We start from the raw sequence: 15,766 nt of genomic DNA on the forward strand, positions 1-15,766 counted from the left end.
TCTTCATTTAAAAACATTAATTAGAATTAAGGGGAAAAAAAGAGTGGGTAATTATCTGTCTTTGTGAATCATCCCAGAGGTTTAAGTGGTAAACAATGTACTGAATAAAATAAATATACTGTACTAATGGTTTATAAATACATCTTCTAAAATCCCAATTTTAGTCACTATATAGCATTGAAATGTTTTAATATAATTTATCACATAATATTTAAGATATTATTTTATTGAGTAATTTATAAAGTTGTATTCCAAAATAGTCTTGCAGGGAAAATTTGTAGAAAAAATTTAGTATTGGTATCTATTCTGGTAATTTTTGAATATTTTCATAAATCAATAGGTACAGCACAGACTAAAACTTATGTTTAAGGATTCATCTTTATGCAAAAACCACTTTTTGCTTTTATTAAAGTCATTTTGCAATTCCATCCTATTTTTTGCATCAATTGTTATCCATGTAAGTTCAGTGAGATTTTGCTGCTTTTGAAGTTAGACAATTAGCGTTTTCTTTCAATGATATACATTATCAAATTTGAAAAGCTAACATCCTACAAAAAAGCTGATGATATGATCATAAAACAAACATATATGAATCTAAATGTAGTAGGAAATAATTTTTGTATTTGCATTATACATATTTGTGACAACTTCACTAAGTAAATCAATATTATAAATAAACAAAATTTTCCTTAAGGAATTTCTCCCTCACTTTTACCTCCATTTGGTCCCCAGTTATATGCCTCACTTAAAAAAACCCATCAAGTTAAAATGGAATGTAGAGATATTTTCCTTTGTGTTTGGAGACATAAAACAAAATAGACTCACAACATATGTAGAATTACAGAATACTCATGTTGTTCACACATAACCAAAATGGCATTTCTGAATTACCATATTCTTCAATTCCTATCTGAGAATAGTGGCCTTACACCTGCCTTGAACATGACTTGCATTCATTTTGTTCAGGGATAAGAGAGGCTGTGCTGGGTCAGGTGAGACCGCCCCCCCCATCCCGAAGTGAGAAGCTGGGAGGCAGTCAGACACCTGCATGCGCCCCACCGGGATCCACCCAGCATGCCCACCAGGGGGCGATGCTCTGCCCACCTGGGGCGTTGCTCTGGGGCAATCAGAGCCATTCTAACGCGTAAGGCAGAGGCCATGAAGCCATCCTCAGCGCTAGGGGCCAACTCTGCTCCCATGGAGCCTTGGCTGTAGGAGGGGAAGAGAGAGACAGAGAGGAAGGAGAGGGGGAGGGGTGGAGAAGCAGATGGGTGCTTCTCCTGTATGCTCTGACCTGGGATTGAACCCAGGACTCCGCACGCTGGGCCAACGCTCTACCGCTGAGCTAACCCACCAGGACTTAGGTGATAATTTGAGATTCCTCAAATTTTGTATGTCAGTTGAATCTGCAACTGACAGATTTTAAGCACTGAAATAGAATCATCACACTCCGTAGCAAGTTACATGTTTAAAGCATAGTACTGAGGCATAGAAGCTACGTCAACTGTGCCCCAGAAAAAGAATATAATCCTGCCCTGGCCGGTTGGCTCAGCGGTAGAGCGTCCGCCTAGCGTGCGGAGGACCCGGGTTCGATTCCCGGCCAGGGCACACAGGAGAAGCGCGCATTTGCTTCTCCACCCCTCCGCCGCGCTCTCCTCTCTGTCTCTCTCTTCCCCTCCCGCAGCCAAGGCTCCATTGGAGCAAAGATGGCCCGGGCGCTGGGGATGGCTCTGTGGCCTCTGCCTCAGGCGCTAGAGTGGCTCTGGTCGCAACATGGCAACCCCCAGGATGGGCAGAACATCGCCCCCTGGTGGGCAGAGCGTCGCCCCTGGTGGGCGTGCCCGGTGGATCCCGGTTGGGCGCATGCGGGAGTCTGTCTGACTGTCTCTCCCTGTTTCCAGCTTCAGAAAAATGAAAAAAAAAAAAAAAAAAAATATAATCCTGATCTGTTGGGACCATTGCCAGTACTGGAGCAGACAGTCACATCAAAGGAGATAGATTTGCAGCCCCAAAACCTCCTCATGTCCTAGAAGTTTCTACCTCAAATGTGAATATAAGTGAACTTGAACTAGCCTGACAATATCCAAAAGAAAGGATGAATGCATATGCTTTAAATTATAATGGTGAATCTCCCCCCCCAAATTTTTGACATATACTAACATCAATTATCTTTAAATTAATCAAATTTTAATCACTACCAGGGTTTTTGGGTTGCAGTTCTGACTAGAAATATATTTTAAAAAATTGGGGTTTGCAGTAGTTTTAATGCTTAATTAAAAAAAAGTATTTCAATTAAAAAATAGGTTTAAAAGTCAAAAGCATAGAAATATTTAAAAATCGAGCTGAATAATAAAAGCAAAAAAATATTTTTTAACTCTTGTACTTTCTCAAAGGTTTGCTTTATGCTTAGTACTAAAATAATTAAAGGATCAGAACAAACTGGACAAAATGCCCTCTTCCTTACTTACCCTCCTAGACTTAATCCTTGCTTATAACTTACTTTTGTCCAATCTGACAATTTGGCAAGAATGAGAGTACATGTGTATATAATAAAGAGTCATAATTTTTATTTATTTATATATGTATATATGTATACATATACATATACATATGTGCATATATAATTTTATATCTTAAGTAGGCAAGAAAGAGTATATATGCCCTTTTGATAAAGAATACCTTTGCTGAAGTCAGAAGTCCTGTTTAATATTTTATTCCAGGAGAAAATTACCAAAATGGATCTACATGATTTAAATTTTTATGTTAGTTTTTCTTATACTTGGACTCTATGGATATTGGAACCAAGCATATATGAATTCAGTTCATGTGTAAATAAGAAATTGTGCATACTTGATTTAATTATTAATGCCTATTTCTTATTCCTTATTCATTCCCCTACATTCAGGGTTCTATAGAGTTACTGTTTTAAACTATAATTAGATCCTTGTTTCTTTATGGCCATATAAATTAAATTTCCAAAAGAGAGTAGCTAATATATATGGTGGGGCAAAAGTAAATTTATAGTGTGAGTATGCAAAACACAGTTTTTTTTCTATTAATATTTATTAATTATTGTATTATTTTCCATATGAACAACTATAAACCTATATTTGCTTTCCTTGTAAATGATTCTTTGAAGCCAATAAGCAACAATGTAATCAAGTCTGGTTTTTATGGAAAAGTAAGGCAAATATGGAACTCTAAATGTTGGGCTCTCCATCAGGGTTGCTCAGGTTTGCCTAAGAAAATACCAAACCCTACTGAGCCTGGTCACTTTGCTATCATCGGATGTCCTCCCTGTTCAAAACTGATAGGGGATCACATAGTTGTTTGGAAGGAAATTGATCTTGTGAGAATGTTCCATCTAGTCAACACCAAATCTACTAGGTGCAGCAACATAAAGAATTCAATAAGAGTTTTGTATCCATAAACCCAGCTCATAGTTTATATGGTTCTTCTTCCTAAGCCATGGGTTGTTTGGGAATCTATAGGAAAGATTTAAGTCAAGCAAGGAAGTTATTTTCAATGAGTATTTAACATATGTTTCCTATCACCTTGGCTCAATATTAAAACAGTATTTTCTGATGTGTGGATAACAATCTGATAGCAATTGAGGGGTAGGGGATTCCATGGTAAACTAAGTTTGGAACTTGCTGGTTAAACAAAGTTAAATAAATATCCTATGTCAGAACGTCTCAGTATGCTTGTTTATATGTGACATTCCTAAAAGGGAGCTACCAAATGCAATGTATCATAAACATATACATGCACATAAGAACATCAGGAAGTGATATACTAGTATGTTAACAGTGTGTATCTTTGGGTGGGTGGATTATAAAGTTTCTTTTTTGTTAATCACTTTATAATGTTTATGTAATGACTATTGCCTTATTAAGAGATCTTAAAGTTTGTTAAAAAATAATTTATCTCACCTACTTCTGAAAGGATGTAGGCTACATGAGAGATTAAAATCCACTGATGTGCTTGTTTCAGCAGCACATATACTAAAATTGGAATAATACAGAGAATACTAGCATGACTCTATGAAAGGATGATATACAAATTCATGAATCATTCCATATTTTAACAGAGAGATGCTGACTTCAGGGATCCTTGGACTTTTATTGATCTGCCCTTAGTTCAGAGCTTCAAGAAGCTGATTCTGATACACAGCTTGGCCCCTCACACACACAACCAGAGCCAGTAGACAGAGCCACAGATTGTGAATAGTACGTTAGCTTCAGACAGGTAGCCCAAAGCTGGTTACACCCAACATCTGACTCTGACCTACAGGAGAGCCCTGGCTGAGGGGCCCAAAACCAACACAACCAGTGCTGGGCTTCAAACTATACCAGAACTTGACCCAACTAGCCACACAAACAGCACAGACTAAGGGGAACTCTGGCAGACATGAGACCCTGCTGGGAAAAACACTGCCTCAGGGGGCAGCCCCTTGAACAGCAACTCACACATGGTAAATAAGGTCTATCCTTATAGTCAGCCATCCTGACAGTTACCTCTACCCATGAATAGGCCAATAGCATTCAAAACTGAACTACAACAGGAGAGGGCACTTAACCAACACAAGAATTATTACTGGAGAACCTAGCTCAGGTGATATGGAAGACTGCATCACTGAAACCCACAGGGCAACTATATCAGAAAGCCTTCATAAAAAGCTTGGGAGTCACAGCAGATCTACCTAATATACAGAGACAATCACAAAATGGCAGACAAAATGGGGAAACCAAAAATATGCCCCTAATGGAAGAACAAAAGAAATACCCAGAAAAAGAATTAAATGAAAAAGAAGCAACCAAAATACCAGATGCAGAGTTTAAAACAATGGTTACCAGGATGCTCAAGGACCTTAGGGGAAGAACAGATGATTTCACTGAGAACTTAAACAACAGATAGTAAGCACTAAAAGGTATATAGAAACCATAAAAAAGAATCAGTCAGATATGAGGAATACAACATCTGAAATGAAGGATTACAAGGGGTAAACACATACATCTTGTAAACATATATGAACCAAACATAAAAGCACCTAAATATATAAATAAAATCTTGGTGGACATTAAGGGAGAGATTAACAGCAATATAGTTATAGTAGGGGATTTTAACACTCCACTGACATCAATGGGTAGATCTTCCAGACAGAAAATCAACAAGAAAACAGTGGCCTTATATGTCACACTAGATCGGATGCATTTAATTGATACTTCAGAACATTTTACCTCTAAGCACCAGAATGTACATTTTTTTCAAGTGCACATGGAACATTTTCTAGGATAGACCACATGATAGGACACAATACAAGTCTTAGTAAACTTAAGAAGATTGAAATCTTATAAGGTATCTTCTCTGACCACAATGCTGTGAAACTAAAAATCAATCACAAGAAAATACTGAAAAACACTAAACACATAGTAGCTAAATTGCATGTTATTAAACAATGAATGGATTAACAGTAAGATCAAGAAAGAAACCAAAAGGTACCTGGAATCAAATGAAAACAAACACACAACAACCAAACATCTATGGAACTCAGGGAAAGCAGTCCTGAGAGGGAAATTCATAGCATTACAGGCCTACTTCAAGAAGCAAAAAAAAAAAAAAAAAAAAATCTCAAATACACAATCTAACCCTACACCTAAAAGATTTAGAAAAAGAACAACAAACAAAGCCCAGAGTAAGTAGAAGAAAGAAAATAATAAAAATCAAAGCAGAAATAAATAAAATCAATTCTAAAAAAATATAAAAGATTAATAAAACCAAGAGCTGGTTCTTCAAAAAAATAAACAAGATTGATGAACCTTTAACTAGACTCATCAAGAAAGAGAGAGTGAGAGAGAGGGAGGGAGAGAGAGAGAGAGAGAGAGGACCCAAATAAAGAAAATCAGCAATGAAACAGAATTAACAACTGATACTATAGAAATACAAAGGATTGTAAGAAAACATTAAGAGCAACTACATGCCAAAAAATTATCCAACCTAGGTGAAATGAATAAATTTCTAAAAATATACACTCTTCCAAAACTGAATCAGGAGGAATAAAAAACCTGAATAGACCTGTTAACCAATAAAATCGAAGCAGTAATAAAAAAACTCCCAGCAAACAAAAGCCTGGAGTGCATGGATTGACAGGTAATTTTTACCAAACATTCAAAGAAGAACTAACACCTATATTTCTCAAACTATTTCAAAAACTTCTAGAGAGAAGACTTCCAAGCTCAATTTATGAGGCCAATATTATCCTAATTTCAAAACCAGATAGAGGCACTACAAAGAAAGAAAATTAAAGGCCAATATTTCTAATGAATATAGATGCTAAAATCCTCAACAAAATATTAGCAACCAGATCCAGCAAAACATTAAAAAGGTCATACACCATGATCCAATGGGATATATTCTAGGGAGGCAAGGTTAGTACAACATCCGCAAATCAATAAATGTGATATGTCCCATAAACAAACTGAAGGATAAAAATCACATGTACATATCAGTAGATGCAGAGAAAGCATTTAATAAAATCCAGCACCCATTTATGATAAAAACTCTCAGCAAAGTGGGAAGAGAGGGGTCAGACCTCAACATGATAAAGGTTATGTACTACTCATAGACAACATCATATTCAATGGGAAAAAACAAAGCATTTTTCTTAAGACAGGAATTTCTGTTTTCCCCACACTCATTTAACATAGTACTCGAAGTCCTAGCCAGCAGACAATCAGAAAAAGTAAAAAAGTATTCAAATTGGAAAGGAGGAAGTAAAACTGTCATCATTATTCACAAATGACATGATATTGTACATAGAAAATCCTAAAGATTTCATCAAAAACATACTAGATCTTATAAATGAATTCAGCAAAGTAGCAGGATACAAAATTAATACTCAGAAATCAGTGGCATTTTTATACAACAATAATGAACTATCAAAGAAATTAAGAAAACAATCCCATATACTATTGTAATACAACAAAAGATAAGGTACCAAGAAATAAGTTTAACTAAGGAGGTATAAGACCTATACTTGAAATATGATAGGATACTGAAGAAGGAAATTGAAGAAGATATAAATAAGTGGAGGCAATACTGTGTTAATGGATAGGAAAAATCAACATCATCAAAATGTCCATACCACCCAAAGCAATCTATAGACTCAACACAATTTCTATTAAAATACCAATGGCACACTTTACAGACCTAGAACACATATTCCAAAAATTTATATGAAACCAAAGAAGATCCCAAACAGCCTCAGCAATCTTGAGAAAGAAGAACAAAGTTGGAGTCATCATACTATCTGATATCAAACTACACTACAAGGCCATTGTAATCAAAACAGCCTGGTACTGGCATAAGAATAAGTATATAGATCAGTGGAACAGAACAGAAAGCCCAGAAATAAACCCATGCCTTTATGGTCAGTTAATATTTGACAAAGGAGGCAAAAACATACAATGGGGTAAAGACAGTCTATTCAAAAAGTGGTATTGAGAATGTTGGACAGGAACATGCAAAGAAAAATGAAACTAGGCCACCAACTTGCACCACACACAAGAATAAACTCAAAATGGATAAAAGACTTAAATGTAATTTGCAAAATCATAAAAATCCTAGAAGGATGCATAGGCAATAAAATTTTAGACATCTCTCATACCAATATTTTTGCCAATATATCTTCTCGGGCAAGGGAAACACAGGAAAATATAAACAAATGAGACTATATCAAACTAAAAAGTTTTTGCACAATAAAAGAAACCATCAACAAAATGAAAAAGGAACCCACTGAGTGGGGGAATATATTTGACAGTGATACATCTAATAAGGGGTTAATTTCAAAAATATATAAAGAAATACAACTCAACATCAGGAAGACAAATAATACAATTTGAAAATGGGCAAAGGACCTTAATAGACACTTCTCCAAAGAAGACATATTAGATGGCCAATAGGCATATAAAAGAATGCTCAATGTCACTAATCATCAGAGAAATGCAAATTAAAACCACAGTGAGATGTTATGTCACACCTTTCAGAATCCATAAATCATCAATAAATAAACAAACAATTGGCGAGAATGTGGAGAAATGGAAATCCTCATGCACTGTTGGTGGGAATGCAGACTGGTGCAGCCATGGTGGAAAACAGTATGGAGTTTCCTCACAATATTAAAAATGTATCTGTCTTTAGAGTTAGTGATCCCACTCTTGGGACTATATCCTAAGAAATTTGAAACATTGATTCTTTGCAGCATTACTTACAATAGCCAAGATCTGGAAACAGCCCATCAGTGGATGAGTATATAAAAAAGCTGTGGTATATTTACACAATAGGATACCACTTGGCTTTAAAAAAGAAAGAAATCTTACCTTTTGCGATGGCATGAATGGACTTGGAGATTATTATGCTAAGTGAAATAACCCAGTGAGAGAAAGACAAATACCATATGATCTACCATATATTCTCATGTGGAATCTAATGAACACAATAAACTGAAGAACAAAATAGAAACAGAGGCAGAGTCACAGGGAACAGAGGGACAGCTGTCAGAGGGGAGGGTGGTTGGGGACTAGATAAAAGAAGGTGAAGGGATTAAGCAAAAAATCTCATATATATATATATATAACACAGATACAAACAATAGTGTGTTGACAGCCAGAGTGAAAGGGGGTGGGGCAAGTGGAGGAGGGCAAAGGGGCTGGAAAGAGACTCTGCTTGGGGCAATGAGTGCAGGATGTGGTGTGCAGATGGTATTTTATTAAGTTGTACATTTGAAACCTGTATGGTTTTGCAAACCAGTATCACCCCAATATATTCAATTTAAAAAACATTAATAAAATAAAATAAATAAATAAAATCCATTGAAAGAAACATTTAACAATGAAAACCGAACAGGGTAAATCAAGGTAGAAAAGAATATAGTTCAATTAAGGTAACACATTAAACAGATTTAATTTTTTGGGCAATCAAGTTGGTAATTGTGGGAAACCCTTTGCATGGCAGTTACATTCTTACAGTAGAAAATATTTAAACTCATATGTATAAGCCTTCTTGAATCATTATAACTCTTTATTTGGTTTGTGAACATTACAGTTAGAGAAGTATGGTTCTTAGATCTTGAAACATATGTGCTGTGCATTCTGGAAACAAACCACCAAAATGCAGCTTTTCCTGGAAGACGGTCTGAGGGGAAAGCAAGATTACGGAGCTCAGGCATGCAGACCAGCATCCTCTGGTGCTCACTGCATTTTGGACTAAGGGCACCCACTCTTAGAGCTCCTTAGAGCCTTGACTCTAGTCTATGCAGAGTTGAGAGAGCATTCTTCTCCTTGTCTACTTATAATTTCATATTTTGCTTCTCATCTCTCCTCCCACTTCTATTCTTTCTTTCCATTCTCTCTTTTAGAGGGGAAAAGACGAAGCAAGGAGGCAAATTCCCTATTTCCTGGCCCTTTGATGGAATTTCCAGGGCTGTCTTCATGGACACCTCTTTTTCTTACTAAAGGTTTAGAAAGTATAGGTTATGTCTGTGGCCCAACTGCTCTCTGGCATCATCTATTCTTAGCAGTGTAAGATATCATGTTATGATTATTTACTAAGTGAAAATGATAGTTATCCTGCAAAACTGCCACAGATCCACAATCTGCCTCCCAACTCCCACTATTACTGTTTCCATTTTCCATTGAGGACAAAATCAAATATTCAAAGTTTCTAATTACATTGTTCAGCATTTCCTAATTTTAGTAATGTTGAGCAATTGATTTACATCTTTTTGTTTCTTTTCAAATTGTAGTGTTTCTTTCTTTTCTTTTCATTTTTCTTTTGTTCTCACTGAGGTTTTTATTTAATTTTCAAATATGAATCAGGGAAAAATTTCCAGAAGTCATACATATTTCATTTTATTCACTTTTCATAAGCCACCTTCTTCTTCCTTTGTACTCATTGGCTAGAGAAATACATATGACATCAGAAAACGGCAGGCCAGGTCACACAGTCTTACTACCAAATGTTCTTGCTAAAGTGTGACAATAGCAAAATCCCACCACACACAGAAATACAGCCATCAGTCCTTTTGGTTTTGAGTTCAGAGGAATTCAGACACATATGTTGTCTGACTATTACAATTTTGAAAGCATAAATCATCCCATTAAACATGAATAAAAACATAGACAATTTATATCTACTTTATAATGTGTGACATTATATCTCCAGAGCAAAGAGGATTACATATCATAAATGATATCCAATGACATCCCCATAAGTGTCTGAAGATAACACAGTAACAGTGAGTTAACCTTCAAAATAAACAAAGGCAATGAACAACCCATCAAATGGAACTAAGAACAGTAGAGTTAAGAAAAAACAAAAACAAAAAACTATATACTTATTTGATATTTCTGAGACAAAGATATTAATCACTTATAAAATGCCATTCTTCCTAAATCTTTTCATTATGCATCTTATCTAGTTTTGCTATTTAAATTAAACTGCAACACATCAATAAAATGAAAGAGTATGCACTACTCTACAGAGCACTTGCCTAATTGTATGGAATATGGCAGAGATGATCAGCTCATTGTGAACGGCAACAGCCATATAGCGTGGCTCGTGAAATGCTGATGGGACTGTCCTCACCGCATAGCAGAGGTAAACACCCCACAGGAGGAATAAAAATTCAGCTGTGAGAACAAAAACAAACAAACAAATTCTCATTAGTTTTGTAGGTAAAGAAAAGAAAAGAGTAAAATTTAAGTTCTTCAGCATGCAATCTGTTTCTATGATAGAAATATAAATTTAGAAATAGATGCATATAAAATATCACTCACATATACATTCCTCATGTCTACTTTAAAATTTTATTCAGGATATTGAAGATTTTTTTCAAAAGTATACTTTTATTATTATTTTTTAAAACAGCATTCAGTGTCTTAGAATTCTTTTTTATTTTGTTAATCCCTGGCTTTTTCCCTAAAAGAATTATAAAATAATTTTCCACGTTGCCAGCTGAAGTTTAAGATGTTCATAAAGCATCACAGTCAAAATAAAGTCATCAAGGCAACAAGTGACTTGTAATGTGTATATATGTAGCTTCTAGAAATTTAAGTTCTTACTGCATTGAATCTACTCTAGTCCAATACATAAAGATATCCATTGCCAGAAATGTGAAAAAAACCCCAGCTTTTTAAAAGTCAGTGGCATGCTTTATACAGGAATCATTATTTCTTCACAGATGACAGCTATCATATCTTCTGTGGGTGGAGTGTTGGTGGCTTTGTAAAATTCACAGCCACCTGTTTGCTGCCTCATGCCAGCAGAGACAAGCACATTGTAGCAACCAAGGAGAAGGGCTTTGGAATCTCACTAGACCTGAGTGGGAAGCCTAGCTCAATCCCTAATTAATTCTGCACAGTCTGAGGCAACTTAACCTCTATGGCCACAGTTTTCTTGTCTGGAAAATGAGGATAATAAAGGTACATGTTTCACGGAATTATATGCTAATGAGATCAAATAATTATATAAAGTACTTAACATAGTTTCTGACATAGTATGTTAGATAAGTAAGTGAATTAAAAACCATAAATGTTAAATAAATGGTTCTTATTGTTTCACATCTCATTTAACATTTTTTTTAAACCGAACATTGCTATTTTAACTCATTCTGACCATTAAGTGTTATAACCCATTTTATCTGTCTTACTGACATTACCTCATTAAAAGATATCTCTAATTAATAAGAAGAAAGCTCTAATTTGGAGAAAACATCTTATCAAATGCATTGTCTAGAGGTAACCTACTTATACACTGAAACACTGATTTCCATTCTCATGTGTATTACCTGCCCAAGTAAATAGGTTTTCTAAAAAAATCCCTTAAGACACAACTCTCAAGAGTTATTCTAAAATCTTGATGTGGTCAGAAGCCAAAGGGGAAAGACAAATCTCACTCAAAGATTTTCATGGAGGGTTTTTTTCTCATTTTGGGGGGTTTTTTGGGCAATGGTTTGGCCTCCAGAACACAGGTGTTGTAAAAACCACTGTTAAATCTAAGCCAAACTGGAACAGGAAAAAACTCCTATCAACAGCATCATCACTGGACACATAGATTCTGGCAAATGTACCACCACTGGCCATCTGATCTAAAATGTGGTGGGATAGACAAAGGAACCATAAAAAAATATGAGTAGCCTGTTGAGATTGGGGAGGGCTTCTTCAAGCATGCCTGAATCTTGGTTCACTGAGAGCTAAACATGAGTGTGGTATATCACCCCTGATGTCTCTGTGCAAACTTGAGACCAGTAAGTATTATGTGACCATTATTGATGCCCCGGGACACAGAAACTTTATCAAAATCATGATTACGGGCACATCTCAGGCTGACGGTGCTGTTCTGAGTGTTCCTGCTGGTGTTGGTGAGTTTGAGGCTGGCGTTTCCAAGAATGGGCAGACCCGCAAGCATGCCCTTCTCTCTCACACACTATTGGGTGTGTGATACAACTAATCATTGGCATTAACAAAATGGACTCCCCTGAGCCACCCAAGAGCCAGACGAGATATGAAGAAATCATTAAGGAAGTCAGAATCTACATTAAGAAAATTGGCTACAACCCTGACACAGTAGCATATATGCCAATTTTTGGTTGGAATAGTGACAACATGCTGGAGCCAATGGCTAACATGCTTTGGTTCAAGGGATAAAAGTCACCCGTAAAGAGGGCAATGCCACTGGAACCATGCTGCTTGAATCTCTGGATTACATCCTGCCACTAACTTGTCCACCTGACAAGCCCCTGCATCTGCCCCTATAGGCTGTCTACAAAATTGGTGGTATTGGTACTGTCCCTGTGGGCCAAGGGGAGACTGGTGGTCTCAAACTTAAAATGATGGTCACCTTTCTCCAGTCAATGTTACAAGTGAAATAGTTTGTTGAAATGCACCATTAAGCTTTGAATGAAGCTCTTTCTGAGGATAACATGGGTTTCAATGTCAAGAATACATCTGTCAAAGGTGTTCATCATGGCAATATGGCTGGTGATAGTCAAAATGACCAAACAATGGAAGCAGCTGGCTTCACAGCCCAGGTGATTATCCTGAACCATCCAGGCTAAATCAGTGCCAGATATACACCTGCATGGGACAGTATACAGCTCTCAGCATTGGCAAGTTTGCTGAGCTGAAGGAGAAGCTTAATCAGCATTCTGGAAAAAAGCTGGAAGATGGTCTGAAGTTTTTGAAGTCTCGTGAAGCTGCCATGAGTTGATATGAGTTCTGGCAAGCCCATGTGTGCTGAGACTTTCTCTGACAATATGCCTCTAGAACATTTTGCTGTTTGTGACATGAGACAGCTTCTGTGGGTGTCATCAAAACACCCTGGAGCTGGCAAAGTCACCAAGTCTGCCCAGGGAGCTCAGCAGGCTAAGTGAATATTAACCCCAACACCTGCCTCCCCAGTCTTAGTCAGGGGTGGACGACCACTCACAGAACTCTTTGTCTCAGTTGGCCATTTAAGTTTAATAGAAAAAGGCTTGGCTAATGATTACAATGCATCATAAAATCTTCAGAAGGTAAGGAGAATGTTTTGTGCCCCATTTGGTTGTGTGTGTGTGTGTGTGTGTGTGTGTGTGTAAGTTCTTAAGTTATTAGTTTTTCTAAACAGCTCGACTAAAAATCTGTCACAGAATTTTGAGACCCATTAAAACAAAGCTTAATGAGGAAAAAAAAAAGATCTCCATGGGACTTAGCGGAGGTCCCAATTATTCAGTATGTTAGCAACTGGCCAGCTGACCTCCACTGGGTCGGGAGATGCAAACCAAGAGGTGCCGAGCATTCATGTGCGTGTCCACTCCTATCTCTCACACTTCTGTCCATCTATGGTACTACACCTATACCTTTACCAGGGGTGGAACCTCAGAGCCACGTCTCCTGAGCACATTTCTACTTTGAGTTGGTTTTCATCTATATCATTCCTTTCACGACCATAATTACAATCCTTACCTAAGTCCCCATCGGTTCACTCATTTGTTACAACTATTTTTCAGTGGCTCTATCGAAACCTGGCTTCACCCTGTGTCAGTCCTTTCTTCCTAACAGTGATAGGTTTGTTTTTTCAAAACTCCTCTTTGATCATATCAGAATTTGTTCAAAGTCTGCAACTCCATTATGGAAAACTGATTCACATTTCTATTAGAATATTCACTCACACCCACTTAGGACCCTAGAAATAATTTCTGACCCCAAAGTAGGACTACAAGGGGGGTCTTTCCAGGGCAGGCACAGCCTCGCTGTCGAGACTTTCTCAATGCTCAGGCTTCACATTATTTGCCCACATTGCTTGGCCTTTTTCTTTTGTGCTTTATATTTCTTAGACTCTGACTTCTGGTCTAGTTTCTAACATTGGGGTCAGCCTTTTGTGAGCTATTGCAGGCATCTTCATTCAGAAATCTTTAGTGACTCACTATTATTTTGCAAATGCTTGGTTCTGCCCTTATAGGCCTCTCTGAATTTATGTTATGTAACCAGTATGCTCTCCCAGCGCCCCCAACACGAGCTCTGAGCTGCCGTGGAAAACTCATTGTTCACTGAAGACTCCAAAGGTCCTTCTTGCTTCTGAGTCTTTGTTCAAGCTATTACCCACAGTTTCAAATCTTAATTTTTCAATGTCCAGTTAAGGTGCCACTTTCATTATAAGGCCACCTGAAATGATTCTGACTTACATCAAATTTTCCTTACTCTAATCTCTTACAGTTTTTAACTATCTATACTACACAACACAGAGAAAAAGCCACACAGTATACAGTGTGTCCGTAAAGTCATGGTGCACTTTTGACCGGTCACAGGAAAGCAAAAAAAGACAATAGAAATGTGAAATCTGCACCAAATAAAAGGAAAACTCTCCCAGTTTCATACCTATTCAGTGCAGTTCAATGTGGGCTCCATTTGTTGCCGCAATTTGTACCCCATAAAACAGACATTTCTTTAACACCTTATGAACTGTAGTCTTGCTTAGGTGTAATTGTCAAGCACACGCACGCACAGATTTTTTAGAGCTCCTTAGGTAGCTATCCCGTATAGCCTCTACAGATTCATCACTGACTGATGGCCTACCAGAATGGGGTTTCTCCACCAAACTGCCGGCTTCCTTCAACTGCTTATCCCACCGAGTAATGTTATTCCTATGTGGTGGTGCTTCGTTATAAACACGCTGATATTCACATTGCACTTTGGTCACAGATTCAAATTTAGTGAGCCACAGAGCACATTGAACTTTCCTCTGTACTGTCCACATCTCGACTGCCATGGCCGTGGGCTGCTCCACTGTATACACGGTGTTACATCATCATCTGTGCATATGCACATGCTGCCACATCATCCTACAAAAACTGGGAAGGTTTTCTTTTTATTTGGTGCAGATTTCACATTTCTATCATTTTTTGTTGCTTTCCTGTGACCAGTCAAAAGTCCACCATGACTTTACGGACACACTGTATAATTGGGAGAATATTGTACATGGAGACAAAATCTCTTCCACTCCTCAGCTCCAAAGATTGATGACCTCCTGCAGGGCAAAAATTGAGTCTCTCAATTATTTTTCCTACCTTTACCCACACAGAAGAGAGCACCAGTACTGAGAACACATACATAAGATTTAACAAATATTTGTTGAATTGAATAACTAAAAATGTTATTGGTTTCACGATGTTGGAGATGTAGACTTTGTTATCTTGCTACTCTATCTCACATTGCAGGACTCATTCATAATC

General features: G+C 37.2%; 1 protein-coding gene and 2 non-coding genes across 3 annotated transcripts in view; 2 read left to right on the forward strand and 1 right to left on the reverse strand.

The window, feature by feature from the left end:
- GPR158 (G protein-coupled receptor 158) overlaps window positions 1-15,766 on the reverse strand; it is a 509,338-nt gene that overhangs the window by 9,163 nt on the left and 484,409 nt on the right. Inside the window, exon 8 of the mRNA XM_066385278.1 lies at window positions 10,550-10,688. Coding sequence (XP_066241375.1) covers window positions 10,550-10,688 — 139 coding nt within the window. The remainder of the gene's footprint in view (window positions 1-10,549; window positions 10,689-15,766) is intronic.
- Window positions 1,533-1,608, forward strand: TRNAA-AGC (transfer RNA alanine (anticodon AGC)). Its single transcript has one exon. It is a non-coding gene; the product is annotated as a tRNA-Ala (tRNA).
- Window positions 3,981-4,086, forward strand: LOC136407297 (U6 spliceosomal RNA). Its single transcript, XR_010751852.1, has one exon. It is a non-coding gene; the product is annotated as a U6 spliceosomal RNA (small nuclear RNA).

Source organism: Saccopteryx leptura, chromosome 5 (assembly GCF_036850995.1).
Source record: "Saccopteryx leptura isolate mSacLep1 chromosome 5, mSacLep1_pri_phased_curated, whole genome shotgun sequence".
NCBI classification, from domain to species: Eukaryota; Metazoa; Chordata; class Mammalia; order Chiroptera; family Emballonuridae; genus Saccopteryx; species Saccopteryx leptura.